At 38.5% G+C, this 24,277-nt stretch overlaps 1 protein-coding gene across 1 annotated transcript; it reads left to right on the top strand.

The window, feature by feature from the left end:
• The first annotated feature begins 4,129 nt into the window (after positions 1–4,129).
• Positions 4,130–22,845, top strand: LOC124253277 (protein mono-ADP-ribosyltransferase PARP3-like). Its single transcript, XM_046687019.1, has 11 exons — positions 4,130–4,246; positions 10,564–10,783; positions 12,240–12,365; positions 14,729–14,914; positions 16,054–16,404; positions 16,833–16,895; positions 17,268–17,363; positions 18,096–18,179; positions 18,649–18,826; positions 20,212–20,355; positions 21,972–22,845. Exons 2-11 carry the CDS (start codon positions 10,583–10,585, stop codon positions 22,145–22,147), a joined length of 1,605 nt encoding a protein of 534 aa, XP_046542975.1. The 5' UTR covers positions 4,130–4,246; positions 10,564–10,582; the 3' UTR covers positions 22,148–22,845.
• The last annotated feature ends 1,432 nt before the right edge of the window (positions 22,846–24,277 follow it).

Here is a 24,277-nt window from a genome sequence, read left to right as displayed (position 1 = left end):
GTGAAACACTTATAATGTCCAAGTCGGGGACAAAGCCCATGACGCTGGGCGTGACTCAATCTCTTAGTTCTTGTTTCAAGGGCACTATCGCTAAAACTTGCAACAAACATTCGTTGTGACACTAGAGCAGCCAGCCAAGTACGAGAAGAGGCACGAAAACTGAAAATTGTGAAAATGTTAAAAACATTTTTGACCCTCAAAATCTGCTTTTAATCTGGACAAAGACGAATATACGTCGTTCATCTGGAAAAGTTCATATCATGGCCTGTATAAAAGTCGCTTTTAACTCCTTCAATATATGTCTGTTCTTGGAAACTGCTTTACTTGTAGTAAGGTAGATATGCGCATGCGCACAAACAACGTGTTTTTAGGAATTTATGTTTTCCGACTGTTACCTGCAGACATGTTATACTCTCCTCCCTTTGTAGATATGTCGTACAAGGATAACCTTGTATTTCAGAGAACACGAGAACAGGCTGTTTGCTTAATGTGACACTCGGGAATATGCCTCCTATATGGCGGTGGCCTGTAAATGATCGAGTCTGCTCCAGCTGAACCAGTGATCAACATTATGAGCAACAACTCACGCCAGTTTTTCATGAAGTCACGTAACCAACGATGTCACCAAGCCAACCACCGGACTCAAGTAGGAGTCATCGATCTTGACAACCGGGTCAGTCTGGTCGCGTCCTGCTCTTGCAAAATGACAAATCAATATATTCATGAGCGCGAATAGTAATGTGTTCTAGGTTAAACATATAGTGTAATGTTGGCCTCCTTAATACCAGCTGTGTACATTGATATGACTCAAAAGTTCTTTAATTGGATACCAGGATACCTTAAGTGGTATTCTGGATACCTGGAGTAAGGGGGTACCCTCATTTAGAGTGACTCCAGAGCAAAAGTCCCTACAATAATCCGCGCCCCAATACACGGGTGGTGAGCAGGAAGATCTTTAAGTATGAAACATGCTACAGTTTGATGGGTAATCTGGTTGACCTAGTTTAGGACCTAGGGTCAAGTCGCATGGGTCAATCAAAAACAGTCTAACAATCGTATTTTCAAACCAAGCCAGATTATTTGACAACCACTGCCTACAAAATACAACCCACCCATTCTCTTACCACAGGTAGCCGGGAATAGCTTCAGTCATGATGATGAGATTTAAAGTAACCTTTACTCACTCACTCACCACTGGACTTTTTAGCGAAATATCTTCACGTGTATTGACCAAGCCACACTTAGAGTGAATATACATCATACATGTGCAGGGACGTAGGAACGGTTTTCAGAGCGGGGGGTAGGGTGGGGGATGGGTGTGTGTGTTATTTTTGAAAAGTATTGAAAATCAAAATGAAATTGTAGTTATGGTAAAGTAGATAAATGGTTTCGTCTTGAAAAGTGGGGGATAAAGGGATAAGCCCCCGCTACGCCCCTGATATGTATATTAAAACTCTCATGCTGTTATCCAGTGGGTTAAATTCGGATTTAGTTCATGGTATACGAAAAGCCACCGTTTCGAATTCCAGCTTGTCTCCGTTGTGTTTCTGATAGATGTATCTCTTGGGATATGTGGGGCCCCGTCTATTGAGCGAAACGCGTATAGCTCTAGACTAGTCTGATCTGTCGAACACGCGACCCCTGCTTCCGGCTCCCTACACCGATATCGAACACCGTTAAGCTTATCTGGAGTTCTGTCAGATGCGTGTCCGAGACAGATAGGGAAAACCTCGACCTTCCCCGAGGACTCCACTGATCTGCCTATACAAGCCATTCGATCGGTGTTCTCCACCGGTGTACTGAACCTAAGGCGTTTAGCTGTTTTGAAATGATGTGCTCCTTCCCAATGAATAAGCCCTATTTCTGTTTCCATTGGTCTTGATTTATGATAAAATCAATTGCTTCTTTAGACGCAACTTCGGGATCATTTGTTTGTTGTTTTTTTTAGCGTGGCACGATATACGTTGTATCTTCGGACAGACATTGGATCCATTAGACCTGTCACCACAATGCATTGCTCAGAGCTACAGGACCCGTGAAGATCCGGGGTAGAATAGGTCTTCAGCAACCCATGCTTGCCACAAATGGCGACTATGCCTGTCGTAAGAGGCGACTTACGGGATCGGGTGGTCATGCTCGCTGACTTGGTTGACACATGTCATCGGTTCCCAATTCATGCTCATGCTGTTGATCACTGGATTGTCTGGTCCGGACTCGATTATTTACAGACCGCCGCCATACAGCTGGAATATTGCTGAGTGCGGCGTAAAACCAAACTCACTCACTGCAGAGCTGCAGATAACATTTTGGGTCATTGAGTTATGTACTCTCTTGTGTTCATCTCAATTGCGATGTGACGTTAAATATTAACTCACTCACTCACTCACTCATCTCAATTGAGTATCCTAATTTTCCTTTGACTAACCAAATAAATTGTACTCACCTCACTCAAACTCAATTGGGTATTTTGCCATTTTCCATTAATTTTAAACATACAATAAAGTTTAAATGTTAGTGTTTGTTATTTATATTTGATCTGTAATATGAAAAACGATAAGAAAGACTGCAAGTTGTCAAGTTCATGTCCTGAAATAGAACCTCTCAATATATACCTCAGTTATTTTATATGTTATATTATCTATCCACCGGTACACAAGATTTGACATTTTTGTGTGTACGCATGTAAGATCACATTTATTGAGTATTTACAAAAATTCAAGCGTACTTGTACGCAATAGACTTAATAGGAATTGAGTTTTCACATAAATATTTGCGTAATTTACGCAGATACACAGCTTATCTGTACCTCTGAATTGCTGTATTTCAACTAATTCAAGTAACTTCCCGAATAGGCCTACGACTTGTATACTTTTAATGGCTGATAGTATACACCACCAGTCGAATTCCAAACACAGTTCTTGCTTCCCTGAGAGTGGTGGAGTAGCCTAGTGGGTAAAGCGTTCCCCACGTCGAGGACCCGGGTACGATTCCCCACAACACATTGGATACAAGTGTGAAGCCCGTATCTGATGTCCCTGGCCTTCATGTTGGAGTATTGCTGAAACCGGCGTAAAACCATTCTCACTCCTGTTTTCCTGGATTATTGCTTCAAGCGGCATAAAATGATATCCACCACAAGACGACAGCCAACAAAGTGTCCTCGAGGCTGGAGCAGACATACCAGTGGTAGCTGATAGTCAACTGGGTGACACATTAACCACAAAGCTTCCTCCCATTCCGAGTAATACTGCAAAATATAGCCTCTTGATGGCGAAACCTGATTCGCTGGGTCACCATACTGTACACAGACCGCGTGGGTAGTTGCTCATGTTATCGACCACTAGCCTGCCGATGTATCTCATATAAATACCGTTTAAATCTTGCTTATTGCGGTGTTAATCAACATTCAACAACTCTTCTGATTTATATAACAGACGTGTAGTAATAATAATAATAATAATAATAGGCCATTTATATAGCGCCTTTCCACGTCACAGGGATATGCTCAAAGTGCTTCCTGAGCTCAAGTTAAAACTATATACAGCTGGCTGGTACGGATGATTGGAAGTCACTTGTAGCGGAGAAATAGATGAGTCTTTAGTCGTGTTTTGAATGTACTTAGGGAAGGAGATGATTTTAACTCGATAGGGAGAGAGTTCCACAGAGAAGCTGCTGCATATGAAAAGGTTCTTGAGCCAAATGATTTTAGATTTTAGCTCGGGACAGCAAGTAACAGTTGTTGTGATGAGCGCAGAGTTCTTTCTGGAGAGTAATGTGTACGTATATATACAAAATAAAAGGACGTTGAACGCCACCCAGAGAGTGTTTTAATTCAAGCATTATCCAAAATGAGCGGCCATTGTGACCACTTGATTCCCTCCCACACGCCAGACGAGTATCCTCACTTTTATCAAACGAATTACCTCGAGTTTATTAATAGCACATGTAATTTGTTATATGAAAAGTTATCGTCACAGGCCATGTAGTAGAGCTGAGACTCAGCCATTTTCCCACACAACGTGCAAGTAAATAAAAACACAGGTATTGCAACATACCTCTGTACGTGTAGAGACCCGATCGTGACGTCGCCCGATCCCTCCAATTTGATTGGCTGAGAGCTATCGTGTATAGACATGTCGGGCCGGCCGGTATATAGAGCGATAGAGCCGAGCTAACGACTCCAGCTGCCGGTTGTGTTTCAGCCTGTGGATATTTTCTCTCTCAACAATCGTTGTCTAACGATAAGGTAATGCGTTTTGTGTGTAATTATCTGCATTAAGTATATGATTTAGAATAAATGGTGGAGAAACGCCACCACTTGAAGATGTGGTAGATTGCAGAAATGTATTGATTAATTCTCTTCCCGAAAGCTCACTGCACCGTTAATACTAGCTGATCTATTGAAGTATATACATATTTCAAAGTTATTGGTGCAAATGTCGTTGATTATATCCCAGCGTGTATGTATGTATTGTTTCTTTGTGAATATGTCTTCGCATAAGACTGATATAACCATTCATAAAACCCGTTCTGCCAACCTCAACAGGGCCTCCAAATGGTGGGCGTGGCACTTGTTGTGGCCGGCGTTGTATGGCCAACTGTTCAGGATGTGTGTAAGCGATAGCTGGAATATGAGGCCCCACTGCGGTCAGTGTTTGTCTGATATGCAGGGGCAAAGGCTGAAAGGATCAAAGTAAACATGGCCTGGATATATACATCTCGCTTTATCAAGAGACGATAGATAAAAGGTGTGTCTGCGGCTAGTTCTCACCGGGTTACAGCTCCAGGATATCCCCTCGTTATAACGCACGCGCGAAATGCACACGTCCTGCTCGTTCACGTCTAAGAATGATAAATAGGGCACAAGGTCACCGTTAGATCAATGTGACCGTTGCTTGCATTATTAGGTCATTCAACTGTACATGCATATAGATTTCCATCTGCACGTGAAGAATGAGATTATTATGCACAGTATGCCACACATCCCAGCAAACACACAGCTCCACGAGATTCTCGGAATATCAATGTAGTGTTCCTGGTTGATATTTCAACAAGCTGAATGGCAAATGCCAGGCACATAGCGGTTGACGAAAAGGTTTAACGGATTAATTGATATGAATTCATACACTTGAAGTTTGTGTTCATGGGACTGAACTTAGAGTAGTTGCACTATGACCTTGCACCCTTGTGTGTGTTTATAATTAGATGCATTAAGGATGAGTTTTAGCAATATTTAATTCATATTTCACATACAATAACCAGAGAATAGATTTAAGTTATGCAGGTAAATACTACTCAAAGGAGTTAAAAACACTGGTGATCACTGTACTTCAATTACACCTATTGGGTTTTACACCCCCTAGAAATGTGTTAAACAGTTTGCAGAAATGTATAGAATAGGTGCAGGAACGAATATAGTAGGTCTTGAAGGAATCGCAATAACATACCTTGAACCAGATTCTTGACAAGTATTATAATGTTCCTGTGATTATAAATAAATATCAAATCTTAATCTTACTATACTTGAAAATAGTAATCAGGGGTCCTCTGGTACCCTAGTTTTGAAGGTCAAGGTGAAACCCTGCTCCTACCATCATATCTGGCCCCAATATTGATAAACATATATATCATACAACAAGGACAACCCAGATACCTATAAATCTATAAACATATATATCATACAACAAGGACAACCCAGATACCTATAATACATATATAAATCCATAAACATATAATACATCTATAAACATATATATCATACAACAAGGACAACCCAGATACCTATAAATCTATAAACATATATATCATACAACAAGGACAACCCAGATACCTATAAATCTATAAACATATATATCATACAACAAGGACAACCCAGATACCTATAAATCTATAAACATATATATCATACAACAAGGACAACCCATAAAAATCATATATATATAAATCATACAACAAAAGGACAACCCAGATACCTATAAATCTATAAACATATATATCATACAACAAGGACAACCCAGATACCTATAAATCTATAAACATATATATCATACAACAAGGACAACCCAGATACCTATAAATCTATAAACATATATATCATACAACAAGGACAACCCAGATACCTATAAATCTATAAACATATATATCATACAACAAGGACAACCCAGATATACCTATAAATATATATATACCCAGATACCTATAAATCTATAAACATATATATCAACAACCCAGATACCTATAAATCTATAAACATATATATCATACAACAAGGACAACCCAGATACCTATAAATCTATAAACATATATATCATACAACAAGGACAACCCAGATACCTATAAATCTATAAACATATATATCATACAACAAGGACAACCCAGATACCTATAAATCTATAAACATATATATCATACAACAAGGACAACCCAGATACCTATAAATCTATAAACATATATATCATACAACAAGGACAACCCAGATATACCTATAAATCATATATAACATATATATCATACAACAAGGACAACCCAGATATATAAATCTATAAACATATATATCATAAAAACATATATATATCACATATATATCATACAACAAGGACAACCCAGATACCTATAAATCTATAAACATATATATCATACAACAAGGACAACCCAGATACCTATAAATCTATAAACATATAAACAACCCATAAATCTATAAACATATATATCATACAACAAGGACAACCCAGATACCTATAAATCTATAAACATATATATCATACAACAAGGACAACCCAGATACCTATAAATCTATAAACATATATATCATACAACAAGGACAACCCAGATACCTATAAATCTATACATTATGTGCTTCAGTTTATCACACAGTTAAATAACACAGCTTCCTGAACACTGGGGTGTCACAACAACCCTCCCAAGATAGCAGCCATCCATTTCAGTTCACACAATCTCCCAATCTCTGGCTACAGCTTTGCTTTTAAGTGCTTTGGCAAGTGAATTCTTTAACAAATGCTTAGTCTCTTAGTATATAGAATTTTGATACAATCAATAATTCCATTTAAACTGAAGAGGAGCCACAGTGAGTTGGGAGATTGAACCTGAGGAAATCTAGACTTGCTTCATGAAGGGCTTTAGCATTGCAGGGAGGGCTGGCGGACAGGATAATAATGTGGTTGAAGGACTGGGAGTGTAGTGAGTCCTAAGCAACAATTTCTTGTGCTGGTGGTTGTGTTTCTAAACTCTACCATTTTGTTCATTAATGTGATATCAACCTGTGAAAATCCAGATTAGATTTGCCTTAAGTAACCCAAGCTTGTCATAACACTAAGAGGCAACTAATGGGATTGGTTGGTCAGGCTTGCTGACTTAGTTGACACATGTCATTGTATCCCAATTGTGTAGATCGATGCTCATGCTGTAGATCACCGGATTGTCTGGTCTGTATGGAATATTGCTGGATGCAGCATTAAACACAACAAACAATAATGTGATGTGAAGAACATTTAGCATTTTTTAACTTCATTTGAATTGTGAGAATGTTCAATAATTAAAGGAAACATTAAAGAGAGATTAATTACAGTGACAAGAATTACATATGTATTCCTCATCTCAGTAAATATCTTACATCTAAGTTTTTGCATATATGTGTGTTTGTTTGTGTTTTGTTTGTTAGTTTGTTTGTGTGTGCTAGTCCAGACTGATTCCTGTGTTATAGTGCTAGCCCATTCACATGCCATGACACACTCTTACATGAATATGTTAAAGCATTCCCTCTATATGATTGTGACCCTGTGTGGTTGTCTCCATAATTAACTGGTGTGTGTTGCACAACCAGATAACCGCGTTATAACGAGGTGGTTATGGAGTGCTGGGTAACATGGCTACACAAACACAAACACAGGCTTGCTATCCAGAATGAAGGCTCACCTGTTTAGTTGGTACATAATACATGTCGGTGCCATGAATCTTCAATGCATTGAATAATAACATCGTGTAGTTAGTGTAGAGTATCTGTTTATATTGTTCACAAATATATTTTATCTTTACATAAAGCTTCATACTGAATACCTTATCAGTGAAATAATTTTTGAACATTTTGAAAACTTGTGAGCTCTGAATTACAGGTTTATGCTTGGACTCACATTTTGAAACGTATTGCAAAATAGTTTCTTGTGACAGACGTTAAAGAAGGGCACTTCCTGCTCATGGTTAGGGTAAAGATTTTACTAAAATTTTAGTTCAACTGAAGTAAAATTTTAGGAGAATAATTTTATGTATATATTAGGCCCTTGAGTGAGTAAGATGGGTTTGTGCATCATTCCAGCAGTATGACATCATGGGGCAGGATGAAACCAACCCTTGACACTTTTTACTGAGCATGGGAATAGAACCCAGGCCTTCAGAGTGATAGCCAGGGCAAACTGCTTCCCCCAAACACCTCGCTTTTGGCTACTTTTGTGTGTGAGTGAGTTGGGTTTTATACTGCTTTCAAAATATTCAACCAATGTCAGAGGACGCCAGATATGGGCTTGGCACATTGCACCCATATTGGGGAATAGAACCCAGGCCTTCGGCATGGAGGAAACGCTTTTACCACTGGGCTACCCCACCGCCCCTTTTGCCCCTGTAACTGGCAATAACATGATAAGGTAGTTGAAGATAATCACCTCCTTGTACATAGTGTGTTTGTTATACACACTGTGTTGATAACATTCCCAGCATGTCCACCATAGAATGTCCTGAAAGAAGGAACTTGTAGCATTGAGAACTGGAGTTTAATATGGGGTATTGGCAATTGTGGAATAACCTGTCTGACTGGTAAGGTAAAATGGAATAAAATGAGTATTTGTCACTAACAAGTCCACACCCACACTACATTTGCACAACACTACCCTTGCACAACACTATCCTTGCACAACACTACCTTAGCACAACACTACTTTTGCATAACACTACCCTGATACAAATCTGCTGTACAATGATTTACAGCTACCATGTTATTTTATGCAATACTATCTACATGGGATGCTAAGCTATGTTATACATTACTAACCTCACCAAATGTGATTTCATATAATGCTACCATCACACAATGCAATCGTAGACAATACTATCCTCACACAATACAATGTTATTCAATACTATCCTCACACAATGCTATGTTATTCAATACTTAAACATCACACAATGCTATCCTCACACAATGCTATCCTCACACAATGCAATCGTATACAATACTATCCTCACACAATGCTATGTTATTCAATACTATCCTCACACAATGCTATGTTATTCAATACTTAAACATCACACAATGCTATCTTATACAATGCTATCCTCACACAATGCAATCGTATACAATACTATCCTCACACAATGCAATGTTATTCAATACTATCCTCACACAATGCTATGTTATTCAATACTATCCTCACACAATGCTATGTTATTCAATACTTAAACATCACACAATGCTATCCTCACACAATGCTATCCTCACACAATGCAATCGTATACAATACTATCCTCACACAATGCAATGTTATTCAATACTATCCTCACACAATGCTATGTTATTCAATACTATCCTCACACAATGCTATGTTATTCAATACTTAAACATCACACAATGCTATGTTATTCAATACTTAAACATCACACATCCTCACAATGCTATGTTATTCAATACTTAAACATCACACAATGCTATGTTATTCAATACTTAACATCACACAATGTTATGTTATTCAATACTCTTACACAATGCTATGTTATTCAATACTTAAACATCACACAGTGCTATGTTATTCAATACTTAAACATCACACAATGCTATGTTATTCAATACTTAAACATCACACAATGCTATGTTATTCAATACTTAAACATCACACAATGCTATGTTATTCAATACTTAAACATCACACAATGCTATGTTATATTCAATACTTAAACATCACACAATGCTATGTTATTCAATACTCTTACACAATGCTATGTTATTCAATACTCTCACACAATGCTATGTTATTCAATACTATCCTCACACAATGCTATGTTATTCAATACTATCCTCACACAATGCTATGTTATTTAATACTTACACATCACACAATGCTATGTTATTCAATACTTAACATCACACAATGCTATGTTATTCAATACTATCCTCACACAATGCTATGTTATTCAATACTTAAACATCACACAATGCTATGTTATTCAATACTTAACATCACACAATGCTATGTTATTCAATACTCTTCAATACTTAAACATCACACAATGCTATGTTATTCAACTGACACATCACACAATGCTATGTTATACAATACTTAACATCACACAATGCTATGTTATACAATGCTTAACATCACACAATGCCATGTTATTCAATGCTATCTTTACACAATGCTATGTTATTCAATGCTATCTTTACACAATACTATTTTATATAGCACTACCCTCACAGTTCTTATGCTGAGAATTCCAAATTCTCCTTCTACAATGTTACGGATACCACAAGACCATATCCCAGCACCTGTGTTTGGTTTACAGATAACAGTACATTGTCAACATGCCACCAAAACGGAAGGGTGGGAAGGCGAAGGGCAAGGCTGGAGGCAAGAAGGCCAAGGTCGAGGTGGAGGTGGAGGTCGAGGAAGAGGAAGAGACGACTACGCTGAAGGACAAGATCAAGACGCTGAAGGCAGCGGACGCGGGCAAGAAGAAGTCCCACAAGCCCGACTCCTTCATCCCATCCAGTTCCTCCTATGAGGTAAGCTGACAAGTAGGGGATCATTCCCCAGTGAAAATCATGGTTATAACTGATCTTCAGCATAGAAGTGTATGACACTTAGATTCAAGCTCATGATATCAATCACTGGATGGTCTAGACCAAACTTCAATATGTACTGACCACCGTTGTATATTTGCAATAGAGTGAGTAAGGTTTTATGATGCTTTTAGCAATATTCCAGCAATATCACAGCAGGGGACACGAGAAATGGGCTTCACACATTGTACCCACGTGGGGAATCGAACAGCGTTTTCTCGTCACGTGGGAATGCTTCAACCACTAGGCTACCACTGCCCATGGGATATCACTGAATATGGGATTTTAGACAACAAAACCTATTTGAGAGCGTTCCATCCTTATGTATCCAGAGCATTTATTCACTATTCTGTTACGAAAACCCAGGGCCCATTTAGTGGTATGTTGTAAAAATATAACAGACAAAACCATCCATATATGATATCTTTTTTTTATCAAAACACAATTGTATGATTCCAACTATATCATAAGCATGTGTTTATGAATCATTATCAAATAGTGATGACATCAGGTGTTTATGAATCATTATCAAATAGTGATGACATCAGGTGTTTATGAATCATTATCAAATAGTGATGACATCAGGTGTTTATGAATCATTATCAAATAGTGATGACATCAGGTGTTTATGAATCATTATCAAATAGTGATGACATCAGGTGTTTTGAATCATTGTCAAAAGTGATGTGATGACACTGGGTGAATTGTTTATGATGAATCATCAAATCATCAAATAGTGATGAGTGATGAATCATATCAAATAGTGATGACACTGGGTGTTTAATATACACGGGTGTTTATGAATCATATCAAATAGTGATGACACTGGGTGTTTATGAATCAATATCAAATAGTGATGACACTGGGTGTTTATGAATCATCAAAGTGTGACATCAGGTGTATCACCAGGTGTTTATGATGATGACACCAAATAGTGATGACATCAATGAATCATTATCAAATGATTCAATAAGTGATGACACCAGGTGCTATGAATCATCAAATAGTGCAGGAGGGTATATCAATACTAGTACATAGTCCCATAATCTACCATACCAGTNCCAACCCTGGATCAAATGTGCAAATGTTCATAAAAACTCCCAAACTGGAATTACAATATTCCACTTCATGTTAGTGGCGTTATAACTGGCCTTGTACAGGTGACTTTAATCACTGACACCTGGCCAAATAAAGAGGAAGAGGATTCAGTGATGTTTTTTTTCCATTATTGCAGTGTTAAAAATACCTCAGAATTTTGGAAAATAAGAACTTTTAATAATCCTGATTTTCATAAAAATAATGATTTTTTTCCCAAGGGCAACCAGTATGGAATCTGTGTAATCTGTGAACATGTTCCAATATTGTTGAAGTAGTTGCTATATGCCGATGTTGTCTGCAGGTGGAGGATGACTATGACTGCATGTTGAACCAGACGAACATCGGCCACAACAACAACAAGTACTACGTGATACAGGTGCTGACCCTCGGTGGGAAGTACTACACCTGGAACAGATGGGGCAGGGTGGTAAGTGTGGCACGATGGTGTCCTGTTACTTGCAACTTCTCGGAGTGACTGATTTTGGTTTATGAAACTTTTAGCACTAGATGAGATGTTTTTTTCAGTAAAGTTGCTTATTATTTCAGTAAAATATGAAAAGAGCCAGCAAATTTGGTGACCGCGTTCTAAGTCTAAAGGAGAGGTGCCATTCAAATTTTGATCATGATATTTATATATTTTTAAGAATTACAGCATTTTAAAAATTTGAAAAGTTTGTTAAACCAATAACTTAAAAAATATTGTTCAAAATGTTTTCAAATTTGGAAAACAGCTCTTTTTGTCTAAAGGTGAGGTGTAGTGCAAAGTTATGTAGTGATATTTTTCATTTATCAAGACTTATCACAAATTACATCGCCTGAACTCAGGAAATAGTGTCACAACAAATTTGTTCAACCAATAACTTTATAATCATTTAGTGAATGTATTTTTCAGATTTGGGAATTGGCCTTTAGGAAGTTTATAGGAAGTTTGATACAAATCATGTATGTTTGTCAAGGATAGTCATTCCTAAGTGTTGTTCAGCTGAAGTTGGGAATCGGGGTATTAGAGTACTGTCGGAAATAGAAAAAAACTGTTTTTAGGCTGTTACTCTGTATCCCTAAAATATAAACAATTGCAAATAGCATGTGTCGAAATAACCCACATCGGCCTAATTAGGCGTTCAGTGGGATGCGTAATAGCTAGGATATCCAGAAAAGCATGTTTACTCGTAAAATGGGACAAAACTTAGAAAAAATACGAATAGCTGCTGAAAACAATAGATCAGACTATAGATGGCAATTAGGTCCCTCAGCCAGGTATAACGACGGACCCTCGACTCACTTGGCTTGAAATGCACGTGCTGCGCACAGGCACAAGGGATCATCTCAAACATATTTTATGCTTTTTCATGTGTATTGAATATGTCTCTATTGATTATCTTATCTTATAGTTGATATCTCTATCCCCCAGCCCGACCCCAACCACCGTCTGCAACACCCTTCCTGGTTTTTCTTTGAGACGACCCCTCCTACCTGTTTCTTTTTATAGTGATAGTGAGACTCCATGGTAGCTACATCCTTAATAGTTTCAGCATTCAAAGTTATTATTTTTTATGTCGGCTATCGTTTATAATGAAGCTAAGTCTAATTTCAAAATGGGCATTTAAAAAGTGTCATTTGTAATACAATATCATCGCACATTAATCTGCATAAAGTCATTGTCTGTTCTAAATAAGTCGCATTGGACTTAGAAGAAACCCGCATTGCTCATTTCTGCACTAATCTCTCCTCAGTATAGTTTTTATTTTAAGTTTCCTATCTCCCTACCGCTGATACTGTAGTTAGGCCGAATTTAGTTTAACAGATATTTCACACTTTCATATATTAACTACCTAAATTGTAGATATAAATGTGAAAAAGGTTTTTTTCTATTTCCGACAGTACTGTAGTGAGCCTTCCTCACGTATTTTGGCTGGTTTGGCTTGTTATTCTCCTGACAGAAAACACTGAGGTTGTTGAATATAAAGGGACAAAACCCTCTCTATATCCCTACACAGCAGTTGATTGTACAGTTCCGGATATGTCATGAGCATGTGTTTATGAATCATTATCCAGGGTTTTGCACAAATGTAGAGAATGGTTGCAGAAAAAAAAATCAATTTGTCCACAGAGACGCACAATGTTATTCACTGTACCCACAACACATCTCTTACTTTGCTAAGTGTTTGGTTGTTTCATCCATAGCAGTCATGTGCATCATTTCATCCATCAGTCCACATGATCAATGATTCATTCCAGGTTCCAAGGAAGTTATCAAAACGTACAGTTGTTACTTCACGAGACCCTCATAGTGTGTCTGTAGGGACCGTTAAAACTAATGATTGTTTGGGAGTCGAGGTAATACCCGGCTATGAAATAGTGATGTCTGACAATACCAGAGGTGTATAAAAGAAATGTTTTAAAGTCGATATGTTACAATATTTTATTTTATTTTAAAGACAAGAATGGAACATATGTTATATTTGGGAGTACAGATTCTAGTACTTTTGTTGGGTTGAGTCCCATCCGGATTTGAACCCACACCCTCAGAGTCAGGCACCTAATCGCCAGCACACAAAGTCAGCTACTTAACCCTAACTTGTAGAAGTGGCGGTGGCTGAGCGGGTTAGGCGGCTGACTTTATAATAAACTATTATGGCTATAATAAGATTTATTACTATGAAACTATTGAATATACTTTTAAAAGCTCGCAGCATCTACTCACTGAAAGTTATCATTTTTTCCCTGTTTTTGTTGAAGAGTGGAGAGTAATTTAAAAAATGATGGAATTTTCATGTTTTATTTTTAAAGGGGGAGTCTGGTGCAAATGCCTTAAAGGGACCAATGGCCCTAGATGCAGCAGCGAAAGATTTTGAGAAAAAGTTTCAAGACAAAACCAGGAATAAATGGGCCAACCGCGACAGCTTCAAGCCTGTGCCAGGAAAGTACACTCTCATCGAGATGGCGAATGATGATGAGGAGGATGAAGTTGATGCTGTAAGTAGTTCATGTAGACGATGTTGTATCACTCAGGTAGCATGCCACGTAGCAGGCATTCAGGTTCAGTTGATGTGGCGTTCGTCGGAAACCAGGATACATACGATGCTTGTTTGTTATTGAAAACCATATTCAGCAATATTCAAGCTTTGTTAGGGACTTCTATAAACACCTGATCCTGGACCAGAAAATCCAGTGACTGAATGCAACAGCTTTGATCTATGCATCTTAAGTTTTGTTGCCTCTTATAACATGGATTAACTCATGACGTGTAGACCAACTCTAATCTGGTCCTTCTGATTGTTGTCATTGAAATCCTGAATAACTAACTACCAATCACCTGTGCTTTAAAGTGTTGCAGTCACAAGAAGTCCTATCAACAATTTTAATGAAACCAGCAGGTTCAAATTTAAGTTCATGAATGACATTTAGAAGTGATATGCATTAAGGGGAACATTTCATGGATGTCAACCTCTGTAATATGAGGAACACAACATTTTGGAGGATATTTTTACACCTTCATCAGGTGTCACATATATACTTCTATAGTTTGTTCTTGGGACTTCAGGGAGTGGTGGGGTAGCCATGTGGTTAAAGCGTTCGCTCATCACGCTGAAGGCCCGGGTTCGATTCCCCACATGGGTACAATGTGTGAAACCCATTTCACTCTCTCTTGGGACTTCAGGGAAAATAGGACCCATAAATAGGTCATGGCATTTCGCGAGACCTTAGAACTTCCGGTGACAAACAGCATTTCATACCTTTTCGAATGGTCTCATCGTTGTCAGCTGACAGTAAGGAACCGATAATCCTTGCAGGATTAACAAATTTCCGATCTAACCATCCCCAAATTAGCCAACTATTAAGACTCTCAACAGCTGTGACAGCCAAGCGTGGTTGTACACTTGGTCCGGTCAAGTAAAGTCATATTTGTCAGTCAAGCAATTTGGAACCTGAACTGGCTCTTGAATAAACGCTTGTCACTTGAAATCTGGTATCGGAAGTAAGCTTGGCCCCGTCTCACATATCGTCAGCTGGTTGCACAAAGGTTGCCGGGAACCAGCTTAGTACTGTAAGTAGCACCTCGCGAGACTTACAATCCCTATTACTTACTTTTTACCTATGAATCTGTGTTTCAGCCTGTGATAGACACCAAGGGAAGAAAGGTAGAGGAGAGCACTCTACATGTAACCACACAGAAACTGGTGAATCTCATCTTCGACCTTGACATGTTCAAAGACGCCATGAAGAGCTTTGACATTGACGTGAAGAAGATGCCACTGGGTAAACTGAGCAAGGCACAGATAGCTAAAGGCTTCGAGTGTTTGGAGGAGATTGAGGACGAGTTGAAGAAGAGCAAGCCAGCGGCGGCTAAACTCAGGGAACTGTCGTCGAGGTTCTACACAGTGATTCCACATGACTTCGGTCGCAAGATTCCGCCATCTATTGCTGACTCGGAGACTCTTCAGAAGAAGATGGACATGTTGGCTGTAAGTTGTGACTTCTGGTTCTTCCTTAATGTTTATAAATTGATGAATAAACCTCTTTTGAGTATGGTGAAGGTGTAAGAGAAATGATTTGCCATTTATCATGTTTATTGAAAGTAAAGATAACTGATACCAAACTGCTCAAAGTTTAGTATTTTGGTTTCATTGTAAACCTGTGCTGGTGTTTTTGTGGTATATGAGTGATGTTACTTCATCACAATTTGCATCTAATGATCTGAATGAAATGGTCTGAATTCATCCTCATTTTCATCTTGAATTCTGAAGTGAACATACAATAACAGGGATGAGATGTGAGACCTGTAGAAATCTTAAGTATCTACAACAACTGACTTGCTTGACCTTGACCTCCACAGCTCCTGAATGAAGGCAGGACTTGGTACTATTAATGTATGTTACGATGTGGGTTTCAGGTGCTGGGAGATATCGAGCTGGCTCAAAGTCTACAGAAAGACAAGGACAAAGCTATGGCAGCTGTAAGTCATCTTTGGATGTACTTTGTTATGTTTTGTTTGGTTGTAATTTCCAACTGGGATGCTGGTATTGTACATTGCTCCACTGTGGTCAAATGTTACATATGTTATTTGTGGATTACAATTACACTCTCTCAGTATAGTACTCCTTTTGTCCACTGAGTGTATGGGGAAGAATGTCCTAGATGGCACTGCAGTGGTGGAGTCCTTCAAGAAAGTCGAGTGATGGACCACAAGGCCATTCACATGATAGCACGTTTACTGATTTTGTTGAAACTAAAAAATATAAGAAAAATGTTATGATTTAAAGTGTGTTTTTTTTATGTCATGTCATAAAGAGATTATAAATTTTCATCTGTGGATTTGTTATTTCAGTCTAAGGATGCAGCTCTTCCGAACCCCATTGATGTCAACTATGGCCTTCTCAAGTGTGGCCTTGAACTTGTTGATCCTAAAAGTGAGGAATTCAAGGTGAGGAGTATGTCTGTAGTCTGCTGAATCCCAGGAACAGTGACAACAAGCACCATCTTTAAAGGTCATTCAGCATTGAAAGTCAGGGAAGGAAGTTTTATACATAACAAACAAAATCATTAAGTCAAAGACACCAAGTTCTGGTTATGGAAAGAAAACGTTCCAGTTTGGTAGATTTTGTATTGAAATTATGTTGATATTCCATCCACAATCTACTGGTACCAGCCCTTCCTACTATGACATGACCAAGCTATATGACAATTTACTGGTACCAGCCCTTCCTACTATGACATGACCGAGCAATATGACAATGTATTGGTACCAGACCTTACTACTATGACGTGACCGAGCTATATGACAATCTACTGGCACCAGCCCTTCCTACTATGACATGACCGAGCAATATGACAATGTATTGGTACCAGACCTTACTACTATGACATGACCGAGCTATATGACAATCTACTGGTACCAGCCCTTCCTACTATGACATGACCGAGCAATATGACAATGTATTGGTACCAGACCTTACTACTATGACGTGACCGAGCTATATGACAATCTACTGGCACCAGCCCTTCCTACTATGACATGACCGAACTATATGACAATCTACTGGTACCAGCCCCTCCTACTATGACATGACCGAGCTATATGACAATCTACTGGTACCAGCCCTTCCTACTATGACATGCCTGAGGTATATGACAATCCACCCTCCCTTTGTCGCAGATTCTCAACAAGTACAAGGATGCCACTGAAGGTTACAGGAAGGTCAAGATTCAGCACATCTGGAAGGTCAACAGGGATGGCGAGGTCAGTACTGTGTCCTGTTACCATGCACCATGCACACTATGCATACTAGGAAATTATAGTTTTTGAGTTTAGGGGAAGGGCAAGGTTATTTTTGTATGAATTAAGAAACTCAAAATAGTGGACTGTAGGTTATGTGTAGCTGACATTTGTACACCCAAAGATGTACGTGGCAGTGGTTCTAAAATCTAACTTTGGAATCCTTGATAAGATTCTGGTTTGTGGCATATCATCACAGATTTACTGTTATAATGTAGAAGAATCGTGTTGAGCTTAATTTGATTTGAGTGGTATTACTACAGTGATATGAAAGCATCATGTGCTCCTTTACTTGTTTTGAATAGTATATTTGTTAACAATATGAAATTTTCTGTCACAATTAGCTTACTGCAGTGGTGCGAGATGTTCATAAACTTTCCACATGTCTGAATAAAATATCTTTCTCGAAGTTAATTGACTGTTTGCTTTGCAGGCTTCTCGGTTTTCAACTCATAAGGCTCTTGACAACAGGAAGCTGCTGTGGCACGGAACCAATGTGGCCGTCGTGGCAGCCATCTTGAAAAGCGGACTGCGCATCATGCCCCACAGTGGGGGGAGAGTGGGGAGGGGCATCTACTTCGCCTCAGAAAACGGGAAATCTGCTGGTTATGGTGAGTAGTGGGAGGCAACCATCCCATGGATGTACAGTGAAGTCTGATGCTGAAGATGTCTGGTGAAATGGGGTCCATGATAATTTGCTAGGGATGTCCACGTGCATGCATGTGTTTGCATGCATGCATGTATAGAAGAGTAATGAGCACCAGTTTTACTGTCTTTGCTTTGAAGCAACTGAGGAACAAAGTGTTGTCCTCACTTATAGCTCTGTCCACTACTTGTGGTCCGTTTAATTGAATTAATCAAAGAATGGTTGCAGTGATTAAACGACCAAGCAGTCGATCATGTTTTCTCATAATTAACAATATTTTTCACAAGTTTGTTTTTGTCTGTTACATTTCATAAGCGCTACAAGCTTGTTCCAAGTCATGATTGAATTTATCTTAAAGACTCAGTGAATTTATGTTCCTAACATCCTGGTCATCCTTTAAAGATGTTAAATTTGTAAATGCATTTTGTACAATTTGAAAACCCCCCGAAAGAGCTAAATGATTCTTCTTTAGTGTTTTGTGCATTTACAATCATAACCAGGAAAAATTGATAAATCATGCTAAGGCCAGACAATTTTTTTCTTTTTTTTACGGATCCACCGGTTGTATTTGTTCAAGAATAAGAAAAAAAATAAAAAGTAATTTTCCCCGCTCAAAAAATAAAATCCTAATGTTTGTAATGGCCAAAAATGTAAACTTACGAGAAAATATTTTTAGATTGTTTTTGCCACATATACACTTCATAAACTGCCAAAAGTAAAATACTTATGTATTTAGAAGGAATATTACTTTGACTGGTGATTATTTTGTTATTTTTTTCCCTCCTGCCTTTAGGTTTTCTGAGGAAAAAAATCTGTTAAACAAGAAATAGAATTGGTCTGGCCTAACCAATTATTTTCGATGATTGATTGGTTGTAATGAACCAAACATCAGTTAAGAGATTTTAACCAATTCCCAACACTAGAATCCACTAGACCACAAGTGTCCTGATGCTAAAACAGCATCCCAAATGTATAGATCGATGCTCATGCTGTTGATCACTTGATTGCTTAGTGCGACATTAAACAACAAACCATCCAACCAACATGATCACCTTTGTTTTGACAAAGGAGAATGTTTACAATGAGATAAACATGTAATACCACAATATATAGCATTATATGTCATTATTGTTTTTATGACAATGTTGATGGGTTTCAGTTGGAAGTTCTCAAGGATTTAGTATCCTTTATGTGTGATGTCATGTGTTGGCTTTACCATACCACCCTGAGCCCTGTTTCACAAAGCCGTCTTAGCTCTAAGACTGTCGTAACTCTATGTTATAGCATGGGAGTTACGACACTACATGTTTAGAAATGTTTATCTATAGCAGACATGTTTCTGTTCCCCAGTTGGGACCAATGGCAAGACTGGCATCATGTTCCTGAATGAAGTCGCGCTCGGCAAGGAGAAGCACATCGACCGGGACAACTCCAGCCTGGTCCAGGCACCCAAAGGATTCGACTCCATTGTAGCCAAGGGGAGGACCGAACCAGGTGAGTGATGAACGCAGTGATACAATACTCGAGCTGTAGACTGAAATCTGTCAATAATCAAGACAATCCAGTGATGGATATGGAATGATCCATGTTGTTGAGGTATGGTGATTCACAAACAACCCAACCCTCATCACCAAATGTTACCTTCCAATCCATTAGGGACCGTTCATAATTTATGGCTGGGGGGATGATGATGATTTTTGTGGAGAAGCATGTACAATGTGAATGACAACCCCCCCACATGTATGTACAAAATAAGTGACCCCCCTGCATGTCATGTACAAAATCAATGACCCCACTCCCTTCCCATAATTTCTAACCATAATTTTAAACATATTTCTATGTACAAAATTGCTGAACCCCCCTAGTATGTGTGTACAAAATTGCTGACCCCCCTAGCTCCACAGAACAAAATGGGTGAGCCCCCCTTAAAATCATCATCACCCCCGCTAGCCATAAATTATGAACGGTCCCTAAGGTCATCTCTAATGACCAGCATCAGTTGTGGAGCACTTTTAACCCAGAGGGGCAGTGTGGTAGCCTAATGGTTGAAGTGTTCGCGCCAAAGACACGGTTTCAATTCCCCACATGGGTACAAAGTGTGAAGCCCATTTCTGGTGTTCCCCGCCCCCTGCTGGAATACTGCTAAAAGCGGTGTAAAACCATCTTCACTCACTTTAACTCGGAATCTCCATAAGGGTACCACCTGAAACAACTTCACATGAGTGAAGGTAATCTCTCTCACAGTCCCTGAACCACATTGTTTTCCCTTCTGTATTACCGTTTCTGCAACACTAAAACCATAAATGAAGCAAGTCTAGATTTTCTCAGGTTCAGGTTCTGAATCTCCCTTCTCAGTATGGCTCTTTTCCAAATTAAAAGGAATTGTTTGTTTCCATCAAACCTATATATTTTCCGAGACTAAGCGTTAGTCTAAAGTGAAGGGTATATATACAATGTATCTGTGTGTAGCTTAATGTAAGAGTAAGGCCTGCAGTAAAAGCTACTGAAAGGAAAGGATTACAATCAGGGTAAATCTGGGATTTGAATAATGATAATAGGATTATGCCACAGCCAAGGTAAGTAACTCTGCACAGCAGTTTTGTATGACTGGGCACATTGCTGCCACAGACATTGTTCTCTCATATAACAATGGGGAAATTTGGGTTAGAATTGGTTTCAAGCAGTGAAGGCCAGGTTTACTCAATTACATGTCAGTTGCATTGATTGATGCTCATAATGTCCATCACTGGATTGTCTGGTCCAGATTCAATTACTTACAATCCTGCATCATACAGTGCTCTTTGAGCAACCACATGGTGGACTGAAAACAGTCCCCAAAGAAATGGACTCATTATTAATATTTCACAGTTAAACAGCGCTTGGTGAGTGAGTATGGTTTTTACCGCTTTTAGCAATATTACGGCAGGCTTCATACATTGTACCCATGTGGGGAATCGAACCTGGAACTTCGGTGTCACGAGCGAACTTTTTAACCACGAGGCTACCCCGACGAAAGCTCAGATACGTTCCAGTAACGGTGTTGCTGTTACACATTCAGAAAGAAACCATGTTGAGAATGACCTTGTCAGAGCCTTTACCCCTTGTTTCAGACCCCAAGCTCGACACGGTCCTTACCATTGATGGCGGCAAGGTGACGGTTCCACAAGGCAAGCCAGTGAACCAATCCAAGTTTTCAGGAAGCAGCTTCTCTCAGAGTGAATATCTTGTATACAAGGAGAGCCAGAACCGGATCCGGTACCTCCTTCTCATGGAGTTCTCCTACTGAACATCAACATCAACATCAGCTTAACATCACCTGCCAAACGTCAGTGTCAGCTTTATTAACGATCACTTGCGAACATCATCTATACATTATTGGTGAAGCCTTTGCATCTGCTTCAACAGAACATCAACATCAGCTAAAACATCACCAGCTGAACATCGTCAGCTCTTACAACTGAACATCAACATCAGCTCAAACATCACCAAGTGACCATTGTCAGTTGTACATCAGCTCATATATCACCAGCCAAGCATCGACAGCTTTAACAACAACTAAACATCAACTTTAACATCGCCAACTTAACATCAACTCTAACATCACCAGCTTAACATCAACATTTCCACGTCTCGTTAAGGCATCACACAGAGTATTATATGTACTGAAAATCTGTCATCTTCAAAGCATTTAAGTTAAACTTTTAATGAGTTATTTACCACCATTAGGAAGTCTGTACCTATTTCACTGTTTCCCATCTCCGCCCTCACTGAATTTTTGTTCTGACGTGAAATAAGAAGTCTTAGTTTTCTCCGCTAGGAAATGTATTCCCTGATGTGATTAAGGAAAAAGTCTTACCCTTTCAGTCATGACTGTCCTTGCAATCTTTCTACATCCATTAAACAATTGTTTCCAAGAAAAACATGTCCTTCTACGTCAATTAGACAGAAGTGGCATATTACCATGTGATCTAAGTTTCATCTAAAGAAAATCCACAATTTGGGAAAAGCATGTTTCTTATCAGGGCTCGATTGAGTGCTTTGTTACTTGCACTGGTGCAACCCAATATTACAAAGTGCAACCTAGTTATTATTTTAACTTGCACGAGGTGCAGAATAATATTTGAGTTGGCAAACTTCTGAATAAAAACAGCCCTGCTTATATATTTTTTTCTTTCCACCTGCCTGCTCTCTTACTAGTTGTGTTTTGAGATAAGAAACGCATAAAAAATACAGATTGCAAAAATAATTCCTGGTATTACAAGGCTTTGCAATATGATAAGTATTGAAAGTGTATGTCGATAAAGGTTATGATTCACGTGTATGAAGATGTACGATGACGACAAATTTAGCATGTCTACTTGTTAACTTGCAATACAAATGAAAACAAGGGAGAAAACTCATTAACAGTTGACAATTTAATATATAATTGTTAGTGTTTTAAATTGATATAGAAGTTAGTATTTTATTATATATTTTACTGTAAGTGTTGGCATACAGATAGTTTATTATAGTTTTACCAGCAAATCTTTGTTGATGTTCTTACATTTATAGCAGTAGTTACTTGTACAGGTTGTGAACTTAGATCAAGTGCTATTTCTTTCTCTTGTTTTCATTATTGTTATTATAACAGTTCTTGTTATTTCATTGTTATGCAAGTCAAAATATTTCATCATTTTGCAAGTTCCATATTTACACCTGTTAATAAGATTAACTATTTGTCTTTGTTTCGTATTACGTTTCCTTTTTTGCTTTCAGTAAACAAAACTCTTAGATGTTGTTCAGACCTTTTTCAATTTGTGATATATTTCTTTATTTTGGGAGAGATGTTTGTTTCTTTTACTGGTGTTTAAAAGTGGTTCCGATTTATTTATTTTACTAACATATTTTTGGTTGACGTGCTGATGATAGCACGTTTTTGTGAAGAACAATCATTTTTCACTTTTTTCATTTAATAAATACATCTTTTATTTATTTGTGGCATAAGATTATGTAAAACCCTTTTTGAATGTTATACACATACATGATTTGTTTAAACCTGAACAGTTTTTCTAGATATTGCTCTGCTCTTGATAGAACAATTTTATCATGATTCACATATGTCAAGTGTACATTTAAATAGAATGACATATCTGATAATCTCTATCTAGGATAGCATAGTAGTTAAAGCATCCACTTGTCATGTCAAAGCCCTGGGTTCGATTCTCACCATGGGTACAGTGTGTGAAGCCCATTTCTGGTGTCCCCTGCTGTGATATTGCTGGAAAGTGGAGTTAACACGACATACTCACTACCTGGAATGAAGTAGTGGATTAGTTTCCAATGCATTTCATGACACGAGTGAGTGAGTGAATAGGTTTTTATGATGCTTTCAGCAATACTCCAGCAATGTCATGGCGGGGTACACCAGAAATGGGTT

Source organism: Haliotis rubra, unplaced genomic scaffold (assembly GCF_003918875.1).
Source record: "Haliotis rubra isolate DU_JTF1 unplaced genomic scaffold, ASM391887v1 Scf537, whole genome shotgun sequence".
NCBI lineage: Eukaryota > Metazoa > Mollusca > Gastropoda > Lepetellida > Haliotidae > Haliotis > Haliotis rubra.
The sequence above is the reverse complement of the archived record's forward strand: the minus strand, read 5'-3'. Positions and strand labels throughout refer to the sequence as shown.

Coding starts and splice junctions, on each gene's coding strand:
- LOC124253277 (XM_046687019.1), top strand. CDS start 10,583: ATGCCACCAAAACGGAAGGGTGGGAAGGCGAAGGGCAAGGCTGGAGGC. Junction 10,784..12,239: donor CATCCAGTTCCTCCTATGAG/GTAAGCTGACAA, acceptor TGTTGTCTGCAG/GTGGAGGATGACTATGACTG. Junction 16,405..16,832: donor AGAAGATGGACATGTTGGCT/GTAAGTTGTGAC, acceptor TGTGGGTTTCAG/GTGCTGGGAGATATCGAGCT.